The sequence below is a fragment of the Alligator mississippiensis genome, chromosome 4 (assembly GCF_030867095.1).
Source record: "Alligator mississippiensis isolate rAllMis1 chromosome 4, rAllMis1, whole genome shotgun sequence".
Lineage (NCBI taxonomy): Eukaryota > Metazoa > Chordata > Crocodylia > Alligatoridae > Alligator > Alligator mississippiensis.
Window position 1 is genome coordinate 149,274,271 of NC_081827.1, and position 21,628 is coordinate 149,295,898.

The following is a 21,628-nucleotide window of genomic DNA, read 5'->3' on the forward strand; positions in this document are numbered from 1 at the left end:
ATAAAAGGAATGATGTGGATTGAAAACTGGCTAAAGCACTAGAACCCAAGGATGAGGATTAGCAGCACAGGCCTGTGTTTATGGGAATCTACATATTGGCATACTGTGGGGTTAGGCTTTGGGCCTGGTCTTATTTAATATGGTTGCAAAGTAGCATGATAATGAAGTGGACAAGTTGGAAGGAACTGTGAATGCCAGTGGAGACAGGAAAGTAATATAAAGCGACTTAAAGCAATTAGAAATATGAGCAGAAAGATAAGAAAATGAGTTGTAACTTGTAAAATTTATTTAAGACACCTGGGGGGGAAATGACCTGAAACACACACACTCAGCAGGAAAAGGAAGCTTAAGAAGCAGTGATGTTGAAAAAGACAATAGAGGATCGAAATTAGATGCATCTTTGCAAGGAGTGCTGCAAACACAAGAGTCATCACAACATCATACAGCAGGGAGCTGGGAATTCCTGTCTGTCAGACTGTGTGTTCAGTTTGGAGTACCCCCCTACCAGAAAAATAAGTGGTGGATGCAGGCCTGAGAAGAGGAATGAAACAAATAAGGGGAGGATATATGGGGAAAGGTCAGAACAATTACATCTATATAGCCTGAGCACATGGTGCCTAAGAGAAGAACAATTTGACAACTGTAAAACCATGGAGGGAAAGGAATTATCAAGGGTAGTGCTGGAGGAAATAACCTGCAATCATAGGATGAAATAAAGGGGAAGCTTTCCAAATAGTTGTCTTCATCTGTGGAATCATATCTCAGGGAGAAGGTAGAAGCTCTGTCACTTGTCACATGAAAACTAGGTTGGACCCAGCAGCAATAAAAATAGCGACTCATAGGAAACAATTTTGAATTGGGCAGTGGGCAGTCTGGAACCATAGTTTGTTTTTTTCATTCCCTGACTTGATTGAGTCCTTGAGTCTGCCTTTCCACTGGAGAGCTCACCCCAGGCTCCTTGAAGGTACCTCTTCTGCTGTCCCTGACTTCCTCTTTCTTTGTGCCCTGCAGTAAGAGGCGAGAGACCCCATACACAGACCGCTTGCAACAGTACATCAGTACACGAGGTAAGTGTTCTCCCAGGCTAAGTAGTAGGGGTCTGTCTCTCTGCAGGGCTTGATCATACCTGTATCCATCTGGGCTTGGTTATGGTCATATTTTGGATGTCTCTTCTCCCTCACAGGACTTGGTGTGAAGTATTACATTGATCCCTCCACCTATGAAGACCCCAATGAGGCAATTCGGGAGTTTGCCAAGGAGATTGATGTTTCCTTCATCAAGATTGAGGAAGTCATTGGATCAGGTAACATGGGCAAGATGGCAAGCCCCAGGTTTTTGGCCCATAGTTTAGCAACTCTTGATGTGACTCAATGCACTGCTAACCTGCTGTGGGTGCCAAAACCACCCCTGCCTCCTGGCACACTGCATGGTTCAGTAGTTACCCTCTGTCTTGATTGGACTCTGCCTTAACATTAACACCTGCCTAGACTTCAGTCTTGGTCCAAACCCGCATCAGAGTCAGTGCTGAGAAGCCAAGTCACGTGCCCTCTTAGGCCCCGCTGTGTTCCAAACTGTTCTCTGATTTAAACGAGCATTGATCAAGAATTTTATCCTGCCGCAAACCCTTGAAGTAGCCATAGTCCCTGACAGTCCCTGGCATTTCCCTCTCTGAAGTCTATCAGCTATGGCCCTGGCCCATCAAGAAAATCTAGGAGTGTTCCTCCCACCTCTCTCCAGCTATGCTTCTTCCCTCCACTGTTAGGAGAGTTCGGGGAGGTATGCTTTGGGCGCCTGAAGCCTCCAGGGAAGCGAGAATACACTGTAGCGATCAAAACCCTGAAGTCTGGTTACACAGATGAACAGCGGCGGGAGTTCCTGAGTGAAGCCAGCATCATGGGGCAGTTTGAGCACCCTAATGTCATCCGCCTGGAAGGTGTGGTCACCAAGAGCCGGCCCGTCATGATTGTGACCGAGTTCATGGAGAATGGATCGCTGGATTCTTTCCTCAGGGTACCACAAGCTGGACTCTCTCTTTCACCCACCTTCACCTCTATCTGTGTCTGTCTGTCAGCTCCATCCTTTCACCTGTCCATCTTCTTCCTCTGTGTCTGTCAGTCTCATGGCCAATATCTGGGGGGTGTAATGAAGATAAATGTTGAGTCACTGACTAGAGCATCTTATTGACCAACACACTGAGAAACAAAGAAAAGCAGAGCTGGAAGGGACCTTCAGAGGTCATCTAGTCCAACATCCTGCCACAAACAGGATCATCCCTACCCATACCATCCTATAAAAATCCATTGCCTAACCTATTTATAAAACTATATGCCACAAGGCATAACACGCTACCCTGCCACAAGTAAGTCAGGGGGAACATGGTGGTCAGCATCCTGCTGTTGCAAGGGCTCTTAAATACACTTAAGAGATCCCTGGAAGAGGTCCCCACCCCCTCCTACAGAGAAGGGCAAAACCCCCCACAATCTGTACCAATCTGACCATAAGGTAAAATTCCTTCTTGACCCCAAATATGGTGATTGGAACAAAGCAACAAGACCCTCTAGCCAGGAACCTCTGGGCTTAAGCCCCAGCAGGATCATTGGCATACCCCCCAGTCTTGTTGGCTATAGCCAACACTCAATGCTTATGAGAGGCAAAACAACCCCTGATGTGCAGCCACAGGAGAGGAAAGCAATTCCTTCCCAGCCCCATGTGGCAACTAGCAAAGCCCAGAAGCATGGGAAGTACTCATAGGAAAGCATAGGCATAACTACTCCTAGATCACCCCTGACCAATCCTTGTCTAACCTCTTGAACACCTCCAGGGATGGGGAGTCCATAGCTTTCCCAGGCAGTCTGTTCCACTGCCTGACTGTTCTGACAGTTATGTTTTTCTGATATCCAATCTGAATCTACTTTGCTGCAAATTCAAGCCATGGGTCTGCATTCTGATCTCTGCAGCATGAGAGCAAAAGTGTTTCCCTTCTTTTTATGGCAGATTTTCAGGTATTTTGAAGACTGCTATCATGTCTCTTAAGTGCCTTTTCTACAAACTGAACATGCCTAGCTCCTTCAACCTCTTCTCATACAACTTGCCTTCCAAGCCCTTTATTATTTTTGTTATCCATCACTGGACCCTCCCTAACTTCTGCATCTCCTTTTTAAAATGCAGAGCCAAAAATTTCACAGTACACTAAATGAGGCTTAACCAGTGCCATGTAAAGAGGCACTATAACATCCTTCTATTGAAACAACTCCAAACTGCATTCATTTTTTCATAGAATCATAGAAAAATAGTCCAACCCCCTGCTCAAAGCAGGACCAGCCCCAACTAGATCAAGCTAGCCAAGGCAAGAGCTGGGTCTTAAAAACCTCCAAAGATGGAGGATAGAGATTCCCCAACCTCTCTGGGTAACCTGTTCCAATGCTTTACTACCTTCCTTGTGAAATGTTTTTTTTTTCCTAATATCTAACCTAAACTTCCCTTGCTGCAACTTGAGACTATGGCTGTTTGTTCTGACATCTGCTACCACTGAGAATAGTCTAGCTCCATCATCTTTGGAACACCCCACTTCAGGTAGTGGAAGGCAGTTATTAAATCCCTCTCCTCATGACTTTTTTCCAGACTAAATAAATCCAGTTCCCGCAGCCTCTCCTCATAGGTCATGTTCCCCAGCCCTCTAAGCATTTTTGTTGCCCTGCATTGGACTCTCTCCAATTTGTCCACAACCTTTCTGTAATGGAGGGCCCAACACTGGACACTGTACTCCAGGTGTAGCCTCTGGGAATGATCACTCCCCTCGATCTGGTGTTATCACTCCTACTAATATAGCCCAATATGCTGTTAGCCTTCTTCACAACAAGTGTACGCTGTTGGCTTCTATCCATCTTATTGTACACTGTAACCCCCCCGGTCCTTTTCCACAGAGCTGCTTTTAAACAGAGAGCCCCCAGCCTGTACTGCTACATAGGATTGTTCCGTCCTAAGTGTAGGACTTTGCATTTGTTTTTAATGAACTTCATGAAATGTTTTTTGGTCCAGTCTTCCAATTTGTCTAGATACCTCTGAATCCTAGCCCAATCCTCCAGCATTTTGACTCTTCCACCCAGCTTGATGCCATCCTCAATTTGCTGAGGGTGCATTCCATCCCATCTTCCAAGTTGATGATGATATTGAACAAAACCTGCCCCAGGAACAACCCCTGGGGCATTCCACTTGGTACCAGCTGCCAACTAGATATTGAACCATTGACTATTACTGTTTGAGCCTGATGATCCAGCCAGTTTTCTGTCCACTTCACAGTCCATTCATCCAACCTGTACTTCCTTAGCTTGCTTGCGAGAATGCTGTGGAAGACCGTACCAAAAGCCTTGCTAAAGGCTTTTGTGCAGTTACATCACACTGCAGACTCATATTGAGTCTGGATCCTTCTCTGTAGTGCTATCATCCAGTTAGGTATCACCCATTTTGTATTGTGTTTTGATTATTCTTCCTGAGGTGTAGCTCCTTGCATTTTTCAGCATGGAACTTCATCATATTAGCTCCAGCCCAGCTTTCCAACCTGTCAAGATTCTTCTGAATTGCTCTCTTGTCCTCCAAAGTTTTTTCAGTCCTTCCCTGTTTATTATCATCTGCAAACTTGCCCAAGAAGCTTTCTATGCCAGCATCCAAGCCATCAATAAAGACATAGAACAGCACTGGGCCCAGGAAAAACCCCTGTGAGATTCCACTCAAAACTTGCCATTCTGACATGGATCTATTTATAATTATCTTTTGCTTGTGGCTATTGAGCCAGTTGTCCCTCCACCTTATAAAAGTCTTGTCTAGCACACATTTCTCTTACTTCTCTTATTTGTTTATATGAAAGTCAAATGAGACTGTCAGAAGCCTTGCTGAAGCCCAGATACACCATCTCCACTGCATTCCCTTCATCCACTCAAGTAGTTACTTTGTTGAAGAAGATCAGGTTTATTTGATACAATTGGTTCCTAGTAAATCCATGTTGGCTGCCTGTGATCAGCCTTTCCTCATCCAGATTCTTGTAAATACACTCCCTTATAATCTGCTCCAGTAACTTCCCAGGCCTTAAGATCCTCCTTTTTGCCTTCTTTAAAGAAGGGAACTATGTTGGTCCTTTCTCAGTCCTCTTGTACCTCACCCATCTCCCACAACTGCACAAATATTAGTGCCAAGGGTTCTGAGATTTCCTTCGCTAGTCACTGCAGTACCCTGGGATGAAGTCCATCAGGCCTATGAAAACACCGTAGTCCAAGAGACCCTCCTTAGTTCAGAAAAATATCATATTCAGCCTGAATTATTCCTATTTGCTCAGTGCCTACTGTTATTCTAAACTGTCTTTGCACACACTCTCCCAGTGTGGTGGCTTTCAAGCTGCCTTCCATAGGACACTTTCAGCCCCATGAAACCCCATCTCATCAAAATGGTAGGACTTCTTTCTTTCTTTAAACTGTAAAGTTTCCAGTCAGTTATAGCCCGTTCTGGACTGTTAAGAGTTTCCAGAGGTTTTTTTTTTTCCTTGACTGAATTTATGACCCACCCCCCACCTTCCCCTCCCCACTAACCTGAGCACATGTACTTTTCTGCTTTTGGTGTGGCTGCATCACCTCTTTATTGAGATTATTTGCCATTAATCCTATCACAGTCAGATGCACAGGCTTTGCTAGATTTGGAAGGGCATGGAGGGTTGGAGCCCGGCTATATAGATCAGATGAGAATAGCAGCCCTCAGAGGAGTATTTTGCCATGTCACCAAGGTATCTCCCTGACATGGAGGGGAGCACACACTGAGCCTCAGCAGCTAGGAGTTGCTGTTTGCCCAAGAGCTCTCTCTTCAGAAGTGGGGAGTCTCATGTGATACCACTTGTGAGCCTCTTACTTCTTCTTGATGTCTGTTTTGTCCCTGCAAATTTTGTCTGAACTTAGCCATACATTGCTTTCTTACTGCACATACCCCCTTCTCAATCTCCCTGGTCATTGCTTCTCTTTACTGGAGAAGAGCTGCATATCCAGTGCATGTGAAGGCCTGAATCTCTTGGTGTCCTTGTGCATCTCTCTCCCCACCTGCAGCAAAAGGAAGGGCAGTTCAGTGTACTACAGCTGGTGGGTATGCTGCGGGGGATTGCGGCTGGCATGCGTTACCTCTCTGACATGAACTATGTGCATCGCGACCTGGCTGCCCGCAACATCCTGGTCAACAGCAACCTGGTGTGCAAGGTGTCAGACTTTGGTTTGTCCCGCTTCTTGGAAGATGATGCCTCAAATCCCACCTATACTGGAGCCCTGGTGAGTGATGGGTGGTGAGTGATTCAAGGTCTCCTTTTCCAGCTGCACTACACAGACCTATCATGTTTGCACAATTAGTTCCGTGTAATAGACCTGGAGGTGCTTGCCCAACCTGCAGAACTGGCAATAGGTCATGGACACCAGGCAAGGGGTACAAAGCTTTTTGCTTCTACCATACCAGTTTCAGCCCATCCTCCACCCTGGGGGAGCTGGAGAAATTGGTCCGTGGGATACCACCCTTCCCCCTTGGGTTCACCAGTTTCAATCCAGCCCAGACCAGTAGTAACCAACAGTCACAGCATTCTGATCACCTCTGCCAAATGAGCTGGAGAGGGTTCAGTGCAGTTTCTTGTGAGATAAGAGACAAGCCTCTTCAACTGCAGTTGGCATTAACTTGCCATTTGGCTGATCATCACAGCAGAAGGACCATAGATGGAAGAAATCACAGACTGAAATCCCCTCCTGCCTCAATTTTGGGGAGCATTAGGCTCTTGCTAGAGATAAAATACCTACTAAGAAGACCCCTAACAAGCAGCACCTAAACCAGCCGTGGCACATGAAGATCTGACACATCCCTGTATCCACTGCAAGAGAACTCAAACAGGGGCAGGGGGCTTTGTCTGCCTCACAGGGAGCAAAGGCCAAATGAGGAGCCAGCAGCTGAGTGGGGAGACAGAAGTTGGGGTCATGTGGTCTGAGCAGGGCCAGGAGCAGGAGTGCTTGGCTATTCTATCAGGTAGGGGGGTTAGGTGGGAAGAGGAAGGAAATCAGGAGCGTCTCACCATGAACATGTGTCCCTGGGATAGAGGAGGAGAAAGAGGGGCTGGAATGTTCAAAGGAGTCCGGGGTCTTCATGTGTCCAACTCCAATTGACTTACAATGGGAGTCACTCCCTCATAACCCTAAGAGAAACCCACCCATTGGGGCAAAACACCATTGGGCAATAGGATTGATTCTGTTCCTGGTCATGTCAACAGGATGGGGTAGGGCCCTAAGCATAACTTTAGCCAGCACCAGATCAGTCAAGAGCTGGCCCCCCATATATTGGGCCAGGCTGACCTCAAATGACTGTCTCCATGCCTCACTGACCATCTCCTTTCTCTCTCCCATCTGCTTTCTCTCTCCCATTGCTCTTCAGGGTGGCAAGATCCCTATTCGCTGGACTGCCCCTGAAGCCATCCAGTACCGCAAGTTCACATCCTCTAGTGATGTGTGGAGCTATGGCATCGTCATGTGGGAAGTGATGTCCTATGGCGAGAGGCCATACTGGGACATGTCCAACCAGGATGTAAGTTCTGGCAGATTGAGAAAGGTCTGCAGCAGGTCAGAAATGTCCTTCCTGCCCTACAGAGAGCACAGGTCCATGCGTGTGGCTGTGGCTGAAGCCTTTGTCCTGAAATGGTTCTCTCTTTCCTGCAGGTAATTAATGCCATTGACCAGGACTATCGCCTACCACCACCTCCTGACTGCCCCACTGTCTTGCACTTGCTCATGCTCGACTGCTGGCAAAAGGAGCGAATCCAGAGGCCCAAATTTGAGCAGATAGTCAGTGCTCTGGACAAGATGATCCGCAAGCCCTCTGCTCTCAAAGCCACCGGCACAGGGAGCAGCAGGTGAGACGGAGCCATGGACAGGGGGCATGTAGGATGCAGGCTGGGACCATGAGCACTAGGCAAGATTTGGGGGGCCAGGGGTTGAATTTAAAAACAGAGATCAACTGGGAAGAAAAAAGTGGGAATGTAACCAGGGCCAGGTGCACTTTCCAGATGGGGCTGGGGGTGATCTCAGGATGAGGAGAGGTACCCAGCGGGAAGGGCTTACAGAGGAAAGGGAACCATCAGCTGACACCAGGATCTGCATGTTTCTTGCATCTGATATTTTCCCATCTGCATTTCCCAGCCTGATGAAACCAGATGCAGGAGGTCAGCAGCGGGGAGGTCCCTGGGGGTGGATGCAGCCAGGATTAGATGGCTGCAGAGATGATGACGGAAACATGTCCTGCTGGCCCAGAGAGATTTTCCCATGGGTATAAAGCCTCGGCCCCATGCAGCACAGTCCATGGCTGGGGGAGGGGAGAGTTCAGAGTTGTGCTCAGTTTATTAAACATTGATATATAAAGAGATTTTTAGCCTGGGGCAGGCTCAAAGGGCAGAAAGACCAGAAGATCCCATCTGGAAATGTTGGGTTCTTTGGCCTTTGGCTACTGCTTCATCAGTGCTTTCTTTGATGGAGGATAGTGCTAGAGCTCTTAAGAACTGCTCTGTACTCTGTAGGTAGCTGCTTGCTGTTTATTTGAAAGGGTGCAGCCCGTGGATGGGTACTGGTCCTGCAGCTAGAGAGCTGCAGGGCTTTGATGGGGGATTACCTTCCATTTGCCCCATCTCACTGGTATGGGAAAGCCTCCACAGCCCTCAGCAAGCCAGCATATCAGGTTCTAGCAAGTGCTGAAGAGCCCAGGGCAACTGGGCATGCTTTCCCACAGGTCTCTGTGATTGGGTCTGGTGTGGAGGGAACCACTGAGGATTGAGCAGCATGGTCTAGATGTTTTTAGAGGGATAGGGAATTGTTGACAATGTGGACACAGGACCCCAGGTAGGTGAGTACATAGCTGCGAAGACGGGGGTGCAGTGTATATCAGTGTCCATCCATGTTCCATATGGCTTTGGATTTGTCTTCCATCTCCCCTAGGCCACCTGAACCAAGTATTGTTGTTGGCTGATAGTTGTTGGCCATGATAACCTTGAGAACTCTCTTCCTTTGCAGGCCATCCCAGCCCCTGCTGAGTAACTCACCCCCAGACTTCCCTTCACTTACCAGTGCCCATGAATGGCTGGACGCCATCAAGATGGGCCGCTATAAGGAGAATTTTGACCAGGCTGGTCTGACCACATTTGACATCATCTCACGCATGACACTAGAGTAAGTAGAGCCAGCTTGGATGCAGGGGGCACTGAGAATTCAGGGCTTTCCATGGAGGGCTGGGCAGGCAGAATAGGGAGCCCCTACAGGATCCCCTGGGGGGTCAGTCTAAAGGGGGAAGGAATCCAGGGGAGCTGGTTGTATTTTGAAGAAACTTTACTGAGGGTGCAGGAACAAACCATCCCGATATTCAGGAAGAATAGCAAATGTGGCAGGAGACCATTTTGGCTTAGCAGAGAACTCTTTGGTGATCTTAAACACAAAAAAGAAAGCTTACAAGAAGTGGAAGCTTGGACAGATGACTAGGGAGGAGTACAAAAGTCTTGCTCAGATATGGAGGGATGAAATCAGGAAGGCCAAAGTACAATTCAAATTGTAGCTAGCAAGGGATGTAAAGGGTAACAAGAAGGGTTTCTACAAGTATGTTAGCAACAAGAGGAAGATCAGGGAAAGTGTGGGTCCCTTACTGAATGGGGGAGGCAGCCTAGTGACAGATGCTGAGGAAAAGGCTGAAGTACTCAGTGCCTCTTTTACTTCAGTCTTCACAGGCAAGGTCAGCTCCCAGACTACTGCACCGGGCAGCACAGTTTGGGGCAATGGTGAACAGCCCTCAGTGGTGAAGGAACAGGTTAGGGACTATTTAGAAAAGCTGGACATGTACAAGTCCATGGGGCTGGGTGCAGTGCTTCTGAGGTGTAGAGGGAGTTGGCTAGTGTGATTGTAGAGCCTCTGGCCATTATCTATGAATACTCAGAGTGATCAGGGAAGGTTGTCTGGGATGATTGCAAAAGGACAAATCTAGTGACCATCCTTAAAAAAGGGAAGAAGGAGGATCCAGGGGAACGACAGACCAATCAGCCTCACCTCAGTCCTTGGAAAAATCATGGAGCAGGTCCTGAAGGAATCCATTTTAAGCACTTGGAGCAGAAGAAAGTGATCAGGAACAGTCAGCATGGATTCAGGAAGAGCAAGTCAAGTCATGCCTGACCAATCTGATTGCCATGTATGATGAGAAGACTGGCTCTGTGGATGTGGGGAAAGCAGTGGATGTGATATACCTTGACTTTAGCAAGGCATTTGATATGGTCTCCCACAGCATTCTTGCCAGCAAGCTAAGGAAGTATGGGTTGGATGAATGGACTGTAAGGTGGATAGAAAGCTGGGTGGATTACTATTTTCAGTGGGTAGTGATCAATATCTCAAGGGCTAGTTGACGGCTGGTATCAAGTGGAGTGCCCCAGGGGTCAGTCCTGGGACCTATTTTGTTCAATATCTTCATTAACGATCTGGAAGGTGGGATGGATTGCACCTTCAGCAAGTTCCTAGGTGACACCAAGCTGTGGGGAATAGTAGATATGCTGGAAGGTAGAGCTAGGATTCAGAGTGACCTAGACAAACTGGTTGATTGGGCCAAAAGAAATCTCATGAGGTTCAACAAGGACAAGTGCAAAGCCCTGCAATTAGGATGAAACAATCCCATGCACTGGTACAGGCTTGGGACCAACTGGCTAAGCAGCAGCTCTTCAGAAAAAGACCTGGGAGTTACAGTGAACAATAAACTGGATATGAGTCAACAGTGTACCCTTGTTGCTAAAAAGGCTAACAGCCTACTGGTCTGCATTAGTAGGAGCATTGCCAGGAGATTGAGATAAGTAACTATTCCCCTCTATTCTCCACTGGTGAGGACACATCTGGAGTAATGTGTCCAGTTTTGGGCCCCCCACTACAGAAAGGGCATGGATAAGTCAGAGAGTCCAGTGGAAGACAACAAAAATGGTGATGGGGATGTGGCACATGACTTATGAGGAGAGGGTGAGGGAACTGTGCTTATTTAGTCTGGAGAAGAACAGATGGAGGGGGGATTTCATAGCAAGCTTTAACTACCTGAAGGGTGGTTCCAAAGAGGGTGGAGCTGGACTGTTCTCAGTGGTGACAAATGACAGAACAAGGAGCAATGGTCTCAAGTTGCAGCAAGGAAAGTCTAGTTTGGATATTAGGAAAAATCTTCTTACTAGGATGGTGGTGAAGCACTGAAACGAGTTACCCAGTGAGGTGGTAGAATTTCCATTCTTGGAGGTTTTTAAGGCCTGGCTCAACAAAGCCCTGGCTGGAATGATCTAGTTAGGGATGGTCCTGCCTTGAGCAGGGGGCTGGGCTAGGTGACATCCTGAGGTCCCTTCAAACCCTCCTTTTCTATGGTTCTGTGATGCACATGGAGGATATTTGAGATAGCAGTCCTGAGAAAGGCCACACCCCAACATAACATTTTCTCAGGTCTTTTTTACACTCTGAGTAACTGCTGTGCATTTGTGACCAGCTTATGAGAGTTGCCTGATCCCATAGAGCACATGGGAGGGATCTGTGTTTCCACAAGACCCTTTTTCAGGTGTATTTGCACAATCCTGGTGCTGCACAAGCAGTGCCGTAGCAATGAAGCTTGGCGCCCAGGGCAAAGCCTGCAGTGGCAGCTTGCCCTCACCCCACACACAGATCTGGGGGGCACATACCCCCCATGCTTACCCAGGAGTACACACAGCAGCAGGAACTGCCCTTCCACTGTTCCCATGCCCCCCCCCCCCCCCAGGTGAGCCACTTGCTCATGGCTCCATCCTGTGCCCTGCCCCGGCTGGGCAGTACCTATTGGCGCCCCTTTGCTTTGGTGCCCGGGGCAGTTGCCCCATTTGCCTCGCCCCCACCCTTTGCTATGGCACTGTGCACAAGTGACTTGGCATCAGTACATCCTGGATGACTTGGCTGCCCTTCCATGGTGCCTCAGTGAGAGAGTGCACCCACAAGACACTGAATGAAGCACATTAGCATGTGACTGGGTAGTGAACCTTGGTGGGGCTTCCTTTCATGCAGCCAAAATTAGTTCCATAGGGACCCTATTTACCATGCAGAGAGTCCTGCTGAATAGTTAGGGGGAGACAACAGTGTTGAGACCTGCAGCCACCTGGGGGTCTGACCATGCTGTATAAACCAAGTTTAAAGCCAACTATCTTGCAGGTGGGGTTGAAATATTAGAGAACACAGGTCCCGAGAAACATCCTTCTGCTGTTTGTCACCCCCCCCCAGTGGTCTTCTACCCAGCAGGCCAAACAAGAGCGAGGGCAGGCAGGGCTGGTGCACTTAGAAACAAGCTACACTTGTGGAGTCAGCATTTTATTTTTAGTAAGTTTTTTTTTCCCCCTGGCAATTCCATACGAAAATTGCAGGGATTGCTATTTTCACAGGGTTCACAGAAACTGCTTTTTTTTTCATTTTCCACAAAAAACAAAAAATCGCCAAGAGGGTAGATCCTTACTCATCTGTAATGTTTACTCTTGCAGGGATATCCAGCGGATTGGGATCACCCTGGTGGGTCACCAGAAAAAGATTCTAAACAGCATCCAGCTTATGCGAGTTCACCTGAACCAACTTGAACCAGTTGAGGTGTAACATATACATTGTTCCCTCAACCACCTCAGGTTCCAGGAAAAGGCTGGTGGTTGAGAGAAGAGCACACTACAAATGGGAGGAGGAGGCAGCAAGGTGATCGCTGAAGACCGCTTGCTGTGAGAGAGTGGGTCACAAGCATCCACTCCGCCGGACAAAAGCAAACCTTTGCAGAAAGCCAACTGTGGTGCTACAGAACTAAAGAACTGATGGCATTTAGATGTGGGTGACACTGTACAAAGGGAGAGGGTTGGGGGGAGGGGGAGTTACTATAATATGGGGAGAAGCTGGAAAATACGTTGGACGGATGAGACATTGCTACCAATTCTCTGCCAGGTGATGTGGCCAAAAGGTCCCAAAGCCTCCAGCGGACTGTACCTGCGACTGGAGCCCTTCGAAGCTCCATCGAATAAAGGCAACAGAAAGGCGTGGGTTCTTTTTTCCAAAAGAGAGTTGTGCTGCTATGTGAGGTTCTTACTGAGACATGAAGGGGCCTGGGACCAGCACACCACTTATTACTCTATGCTGGCGGAGAACCTGAGTATGGGGATGTAGGGCATGCTGCAGAATGGCCCGTGAGGGTCCTGGAATTGGCTGGGCTGCATGATCACGGGAGTCAGGAAAGGGGTAGAGAGGGTTCAGAAACGCATACTATCTGGAGATGGGGATCAGCAGATCTCTAAGATCTGGCAAGGGAAAAGAATCCCTTTTCTTTGGTGACAGGGAAAACAGGAGGTCTGTGGGTTTACATTGCTCCCATTCATGGGCTCAGGAGTGAGAGGAGTGGAACTCTGTCCTGCTTTTTCCTTCTAACTGTGGGAAGGAGCAGAGGGCTCCAAGTCTAGGTATCAGGGAGGAAGGGAGGGGGACAGATGACACTAGTTCCTTCTGCCCTGTGTTGGGATGCAGTGGTGCAAGCTCCAACTCAACACCTCACAAGGTGTCTGAGAGAGTAGGGGCATCTGGTTCCCTCCAGCCCTGCCACAGATGTCGGGGAGGACAGCAGAGTGCTCTTAAGCTGTTCTCTCTGGAGGCAGGGGTTCTTCCCTCCCCCTCACCAGCCAGCTTTCTAGAACAGAGGAGACAAAATTACCACAGAGTAGGGAAAGGCTGCACATGGAAGGCTTTATTGGAAGGAAATGCCAGCCTGCTCGAGTCAAACTCTGAACCAGCCACTGGATCAACATGGATTTGCTTAGATACCTAGCACCTTTCACAGTCCCCCTGTCATGAGAGGTCAGCGCAGACCAATTAGACGTGGCCCGGGCAGAGGAAATGATGAGTCCTAAGGTTCCAGCCCCTAATGAGGAGTACCTGCCCCTGGGATCCCCCATAAAGTGCATTATCTGGCAGTACACAATCACTCCATGGAGAAATCTAAAGGAGATGAGCGGTGTCTCCAGCTGATAGCCTAGCATTTGCTGGGTGTTGCATGTCTGCCAAGAGTAAAGGACAAGAGCTTTGGGATCCAGGAGAAGCAATGCAGATACCCCTATCAAGAACTAAAAAGAGAGGAGGCTGAGCTCTACCTGACCTGAACATAGGGCTGAAATAGAAGGTCCATAAACACGACTCTCCTGCCCAGCTTTATGATAAGTCAATGGTGGGGGCAAGACAGATGGGGCTTCTCTGAGGCCTTTGTATGGCAAGGTCCTCCATAGTACCTGTCCACAACACAATGCCACGTCCAATTTGAACCCTGTCCAACTGCCAGCCTCCCATGGGCAGCAGCCTTGACCCCACCTTCCCGTACACTGCCAGCTGTATCAGGCCTGGGGCCACGATTTGAACAGCACGGCTGTTACAGCCATTAATCTGATGCAGGGTTAAGCCCCCTGCGTAGCAGTAGAAGGCAGAGAAGTAATCTGTGTTTGAAAGGCAGTGAAGACTCCTACATGGCTCAGAAGGGGGTGGGAAAGCCCCCTCGACAGGGGAATAACTATATTAATCCCAATAAGATTCACAGTTGTAATAGTTCAAACTCTTCAATGTGTCACAGCAGTAACATATATTAGCCTGTCTGCATCAGGGAGGAATGAGGGAGGAGGAGTTTAAATAAGAGTTAAATACAAAAAAAAAACAAAAACAGTCTGGGGTGGACCAGAAATGTACTTCAGCACAAAACCAGCATGAAAATAAACAGCCTTCTGCCTGGGGTCAGAAAGTCCACACCTGGAAAGTCTCTGCCCATCACCCTCCATGGTGTCCCTTGGTGCTCAGCACACAGCCCCAGGCTTACATGCAGTATGCTCAACAGCTAAGCATGGATGGCCTGAGGGTGAGCCAGCACCTGTTGCTTCATAAAAACAGGCTCCATTGTATGAGGAGAAGCTCCAGTTACTGGAACTGTAGCAGAAGATACATCTTCCACAGCCTTCATGAGAGGGTGGTGGTGCATATATGCACTAGTGAGCATATTAGCAAAGGTGAGGCAGGCTGGTATAACTCCCTCTCCAACCCTTCCACCACCCTCCGTCCTTGGTGCAGAGGGAGTTAGCAATTCAGTTTGAATCCCACTGACCTCCCCTAGGCTGGAGGGAACACACTGGGTCATACATCAGGGGATTATTTCTCCATGCACACATCTATATTTATGCAGTGGGAAATGCAACCCATTTCTGAGTGTCACTCCGGGCATGGAGCCACCAGTACCCCACAAAAGGGAGAGCTGCTATGGAATGGGCAGCCCAGATGGGAGTGTAGACAGGAGGACCATAGCTATTGTGGATGGTGTCTGTGCCAGACCACATCAGCCTCCTCCACTAGCAAGGAGAGGGATCGCTTGTCCTAAAGTAGAAGGTGAGCAGTTGCTCAGACATGATAGACCTCCTCCTCTTCGTCTTCCTTCTCCATGGCCAGATTGACATGACCCTGCAGCTTGCCAAAGGTGCTGTGCCTCAGGATCTCCCAACCACGGTTAGAGCTCCTCTGGGATGAGGTTGGGGATACTGAGGGCATGAAGTGGGACAGCTTCTTCATGTAAGAGCCTTTTATGTGCCCGCTGTCCTCCAGCTCTGTTTTGTTCTCGGAGTACTTGTCAAAGTCTTCTGTGACCTGGGTGGTAAACGCTGCTGCATAGCGGTGCATCTTGTGCTGCTTATCATCACGGCGATCTTCCACCCTGAGGGCAAGATGAAAGCAGAGGTGGTCAGGTCTCTTGCATCAAGAAGACCCCTCTTTTACCATTTTGACCCTCCCACAGAAGCAGAAACTCCTACAATGAGTGATACAATGAAATGCCCACTGGGACTCCCTGGCAAGCAGAGATCTAGCCTGGTAGGCATCAGGGAAGAGGTTTCTCGTATACTCCTTTTGCATGCAGGTTGCTGAACCAGCTATGTGGGAGTGGCCCATACAAGGAAGTTTGTGTCCCTCCTTCCCTGGAGCAGGGGCATGCTGAGGTCAGAACGGAGAGAAGATGAATGCCTGATCCTCCACCATCTGGTCCTTCTAGTGGACAATGCATGATTAACCTGCGGAACTCATTTGCACAAGAGGCCAGGCACAGAGCAGCATCAGGCGTTTAGCTGAGTAATGAGAACAGGCACAATCACATTGGCAAGGCTCAGATATGGCAAAGGATGTGAACCCTCCTGGTTCAGGGCACCAGCCAACTTCTCACTGGCTGAGAACAGAAAGAAACTTCCCTTCAGGGCAGGCTGTTTCATCATTTACCCATAAAATTGTTCCCTAAACTCGCCTCTGCTGTGTGTCTTGCCAGGTGCTCTCACTGACAGGTGACTGGAGCCACTCCAGGATGATAACGCCTGTGTCCCACTGCCAGACAGCAGATTAGGCAAAAAGACTCCCTTCCCACCTCGTTCTGAAGTGGATGGGGAGGCCTAACTGAGTTGCAAATCTGTGTCTGCCTCTCCTGTCTCACTGAAGCCATGATGCATTTGTGTCCAAGGCAGGCAGGTCCACAGCAAGCACTCAGCCTGGTTTTTGCATCTCGTCATGGAGGGATTCAGGGAAATTAATTTAGGTACTGTCTTAGCTGTACTGTACAGTCTGCTTCTTGCCTACCAGCCTAGGTGGAAGTGGACTGGTGCCAAGCCCTGCAGCCTCGCTTTGCCTCCTGGTGGCACCTTTTCTTTTCTGAGTGATCATTCAGTGCTAAGACTTACTGCAGAGCTCTGTGCTGTACCAACAGCTGTGTACCTTCTGTAAAGATCCTACGGACACACACGCTAGCTCTTCATGTTGACATGGGAAGAAATAGGAAATCTAGGGAGACCACTGCTACAGTCACTCCCTGCATGCTAAGGTATGTGGAAAGTTCCAGGAAATTGGAGGGTGGTGAAGAAAAGCTCAGAGGAGCCACGGTTCTTCTGAATCACAGATTCTAGCCCATGAAACCAGTGGTGACGTGAGAGCACCAGCACACCCCCAAACAGGCCACGCTCGCAGTAGGTCACAAGGGAGAGGATAAATTCAAGCTAGAAATCAGGTGATGGGCAGGGGGGGCAGGCAGGAGGGCCAGTGGGCCAGTGCCCCCTCGTGAGAGAGTGGGAGTGCTGTGGCACTCCCAGAAGCGGCCACCACCATTCCGGGAGCAGCGTGGCCACTTCCGGGACCACTGCAGCCACTTTACAATCGGCCGAGGGGGGACCCCCTCCCTGGTTGGTGAGATTGGCTGCGGGAGGGCCACCCCCGCACTCCGGTTGCTGAATGACTAAGTTGGCACCAGTCACCCATGCATTAAACTGATTCAAAGCTGGTGCCAAGTCTGTGGACTTCAGCAGTAAGAGCTTACAGCAGGTCTCTGCCCCTGGCCCACCACTCCTCTTGAGATATCGGACCTTCTGTTGCAGGATCTCAGTGAATTCAGTGAGACTTGTGTACATAAGTGGAGCAAAAGGCTAGAAAGATTTGGGTTCAGAAAGTTCTGCTCCAGAGGGGCTTCCACATGCACAAATGTGTGCAGCAGATGCCCCACAAGACCCATTTCCCTTGTCCAGGGAGCACATTGGAGAGGGTGGACAGTGTCTAGGTTTGAAACTTTGGAGATTACTGATAGACAATCTCGCAAAGCAGCATCTACATACCATGACTGGTGCACAGCATAGTGCTGTGCTGAAGTCCTACACTGAAGTAACCCAGTACTTCCCCTTGCAGCATTTCCACTCTGTTGCACTGTACATGGACCCTCCCTGCTTGGAGCATGAAGCTGTTCCACTTCAATGTTGCTTTAATTTGGCTCCATGGAGCTTATGTGAAATTTCTATACCCGTTTCCCCAGGCTATGGCCAGTTTGCTCTTGAACCTCTCTGGAAAGCAACTCCTCTCCCTTGTGACCTACTGCAGAAAGTGCAGCGGGGAAGACTCCAGGCTCATTCAAAGTGAAAAAAGCCAACAGCTTATTGTCTATACCAGTAGTGCTCAACTTTTTGGCCCTGTGGGCCAGATGAGAGGCATATGACTGATCTGCAGGCCAGATCTCTTGTGGGGTTAGGCTCACCCCTGCCTCAACCTGGCCTATGCCACCCCAGATCTGTGCACCTGAGCCACATTATCTGGCCCATCTCCCCTAGGTCTGGAAATTTGTAGCAAGGGAATGGCAATTAATGCTACCCTCACTCCTCCACCACCAAATTTTTGGACTCATGGAGAGTTTGGCAGGCCAGATGACACAGCTCCAGGGAAAGGATCTAGCCCATGGGGTGGGTGTTGAGCACCCCTGGTGTACATGTCCCTCTTCAAACCATGGCTCCTGTTAGGCCCTATAAATAAAATCCAGACATGATGCTCCTGATTGAGCTATGCAACAAAAAGGGCAGGGAGAAGTGGGCAGGAGGGAGGGGGGCACATCCTACTCCCCTAGCCCCTGCTCAGCTTATTCCATGGGGAAATGGAAGTGTATGGGTGTAAGCGTTTCCCCCCCTGATGCTCTCATGTACCCACAGATGCTGTCCCTCACTTGGCCAGGCCTGCAGAGTGCTGGCACTTATGGCCAGTCAATGCAGCGTGATGTCAGGGCATAGACCTCTGTTTTTATTTCCCTTCAGAGAGCTCTTCTCTGCAAAGTGACTCAATAAACACAGGGCCCCATTTATAGTCTTCCATTGACTCCAGATCAAAAGAGATCAGTTTACAAGGACAACACTGTTTGTTTATGCTGCCAACCCTTTAAACTCATCCGCTGAGAAAAAACACTCCTTCCAGCTTACACACTGGCACCAGGAATCAAGGGTCTGCCAGCCAAGCTAGTCTTTGGTTACTCCTATGCCACCCACCAGTGCTCACACTTTCCTTCTGGTGACACCTGTACAAATGCATTGTTGCCAATAGACCCCTGCAGGGGCTGACACTCATTGACACTTAAGAAACCTTTTGGTCAATGATGCACAGGAAGAAATATAACTGGGCTGGTTGGCTCTGCAGGCTGGAAGCAATAAAAACTGGTTTTAGCTGCCAATGGAATCAACATCTGGCAGCTACTGGGGTCAAGAGGGAAGGGCCATTTTTACACAGCAATTTTTCTAAGTAAGCCCACATTTCACTGTTGTCTTATCAAAAAAACCTTAATTACAGTGGATGCATAATGACTACTGATATAATTAATGTTGCAAAACTGTTGCCATTACAACCTGCTGTTTTCACACGCTCCTAACTTTCAAAAATGATTCACCTTCAGGGCTGCAGTAATTTTCCAGACTTAGCCTCTGTGTGATGAAGGGTGCAGGGGGGAGTTGTTGTATTTTGGAAAGTTAGGAAAACATGTCTTCATTTGTTGTCAAGTTCAGTGTGGGGAGAAAAATAGGATTTAAAAAAACCCAAATGTCCCCCCCACTTCCTCCTATTATACACGTGATTTCATGGGAGATAGATGCAGCAAAAATGTCAGTGGTCTGAAACTTGGCTTGGATACAGCTTGCCTGGGAACTACTGTCTTTCCTTGACTGGAGAAATATTAATTTTAATTAACAAAATGTTATGACTGCATGCAAACTGGATCCAACACACCCATCAGCAAATTAGGCACCGGCTTAAAGATGCACAAGGCATGTGCAAACAACTTCCTAGCTCCACACGTAGGGAAACCAGTGAGTTTACAATGTTTATCACTTGAGTGACTGCACAGATTTCCTTCAAATCTAGGATGCATGCTAGAGTACCCTAGGAAATAAGTTTTTAAGACAACTCAGAAAACACTGGGTTTAGTAGTTTGAATGGAGCAAAATAGACTTGAAATTCAATGCTCTCTGTGTCCATCTGCTCATCACAGCACTCATTAATCCCCAGTGTGCAATGCACAGTGAAATCAAGCATCCCAAACATCAGTGTGTTCCCTTTTCTTGTGGCAGGACTGGGCTCTGTGAGAAGGGAGATCATTCTGTGCAGGGATAACGCAAACACAATCATGTTTTGCTGTTACCAGGGTGCTTATACACGTGCAGGGAGGTGCTCTGACACATTGTAACTACAGTGCATCGGAGCAGACTTGATTAATGTCCTCTGCTGGAGTGTGCTAATTAGCACGCTCCAGCAGCCTCCACATCTCGTGTGTCAGCATCCCCACACTTCAAAATGGCAGTGGGGACACTTTAACTAAAGTTTGTCGAACGAGCTGTAGTTAAAGCACCCCACCAAGATTTTGAAGTGCAGGGATCCTGATTCGTGAGACGCTGCAGGCGCTTTAATTAGAGCAGCTCTCAGTGCCACTTTAATTAAAGTACCCCGCCGAATAAAAATGTGTGGAAATGTTCAAGATCTCTAAAGTTAACAGGACACTTAAGAATGCAAGCCTGGAAGGGGCCCACTCAGTCATTGAGTCCAGCCTCCTATTATGCTATGGCCAGCAAACATATGACATAATCACTTTGAGGGGCTGGTCAAGCTTCATCGTAAGAGCAGTCAGGCATTTTGCCTTCATTGCTCCCACTGAAAAGTTGTTTTAGAACCAGTATGGTTTAATAATTTGGAACCTTCTCTTAATGTCCATCCTAGCATTATCCATGGCCAGTTTAGACCCATGCAAAGCTGGCTCTACAAATCACTGGTCATCAGTAACAGGTGCTCCAAGGCAGCAGAGGGGCTGTTTAAGAAGGTTCAACAGTAGAACATAACTAGGAGCAAATGAGATAAAATGGGTGAGGAGGCAGTTCGGGCAGCCTGTGAGAAGGCATTTCTTCACAGTGTGGAGCTGTGATTGTGCTGGGAGCTCTACTGCTAGAGACACTTACAGGCTGGGTTGCACCCAAGAATGGAGGATCAGCTGCAGGTGAAACACAGTAGTGGGTGGATGGGAGCTAGACCAGATGCAACTCCACAGCCCTTTTATATCACTGATTTTTATTGTTCTCCCCTGGCTCCAAGTCAAAGCCCAGCCCTTTTCCCTGTGAAATTACTTCTTTCATAGGGTGCTGCAGGTCAGAACAGGGGTGAGGGTGTTAATGCCATCCTGTTCCCTAGCAAGTTGGCACAGGGGTTCTTGTTATGGCTTTTTTTGCTAGGAGCAGATCCTATTTCACCTATGAGGCACAGAAGGTTCCTAAGTGCACTTCTGTTTTATCCTGTTTAAGTCCCTGTAAAATAGTTAATGCAAAAAAATGGGTGGGTCCTCCTCCTCCTCTAGGCTGTTTTGTGACTCAGTCTTAAGGGTGTGATGCCAGTGTTAACAAAGATAGATGCATTAAGAGTTTTCCAGGGACTTGAACAGGATAGAATAGAAGCACTCTTAGGCATCCAAGTCCATGTAGATGCCCAATAGGTCTGATAAGACCTGTTTAAGCTAGCTAAGAAGGCTCACCTGAGGTACCAGCGGTCTCCCAGTCCATATTCCCGCCCACAGATCCCAGAGCGAGGCCAGAGGCATTGTGGAAGTTTCCGCTCCAGCATGACTGTTGTGGCAACAACCTGCAAAATGCAGTAAAAAAGAAAATGATGTTAGCAAAGGGGTGAGAGACACCAGAAGAAAAGCATCCATCCTAGGAACAAGCCGCAGCGAGATCTCTGGCCCAAGTGTAGACACA

At 48.4% G+C, this 21,628-nt stretch overlaps 2 protein-coding genes across 3 annotated transcripts in view; one reads left to right on the forward strand and one right to left on the reverse strand.

Annotated features, from left to right (window-relative positions):
- LOC102567866 (ephrin type-B receptor 5) overlaps positions 1 to 13,101 on the forward strand; it is a 113,029-nt gene extending 99,928 nt beyond the window's left edge. Inside the window, exons 10-17 of the mRNA XM_006271790.4 lie at positions 1,012 to 1,067; positions 1,184 to 1,303; positions 1,763 to 2,010; positions 6,084 to 6,299; positions 7,438 to 7,587; positions 7,719 to 7,912; positions 9,063 to 9,218; positions 12,548 to 13,101. Coding sequence (XP_006271852.1) covers positions 1,012 to 1,067; positions 1,184 to 1,303; positions 1,763 to 2,010; positions 6,084 to 6,299; positions 7,438 to 7,587; positions 7,719 to 7,912; positions 9,063 to 9,218; positions 12,548 to 12,656 — 1,249 coding nt within the window. The 3' untranslated portion in view covers positions 12,657 to 13,101. The remainder of the gene's footprint in view (positions 1 to 1,011; positions 1,068 to 1,183; positions 1,304 to 1,762; positions 2,011 to 6,083; positions 6,300 to 7,437; positions 7,588 to 7,718; positions 7,913 to 9,062; positions 9,219 to 12,547) is intronic.
- Positions 13,102 to 13,764: 663 nt separating this feature from the next.
- Positions 13,765 to 21,628, reverse strand: part of LOC102570188 (transient receptor potential cation channel subfamily V member 6) — a 63,107-nt gene continuing 55,243 nt past the window's right edge. For both annotated transcript variants that reach the window (XM_006271798.3, XM_019488527.2), the window contains exons 14-15: positions 21,406 to 21,512; positions 13,765 to 15,774 (exon numbers count right to left, since the gene is read on the reverse strand). In XM_006271798.3, the coding sequence (XP_006271860.2) occupies positions 15,465 to 15,774; positions 21,406 to 21,512 (417 nt within the window). In that variant the 3' untranslated portion in view covers positions 13,765 to 15,464. The remainder of the gene's footprint in view (positions 15,775 to 21,405; positions 21,513 to 21,628) is intronic.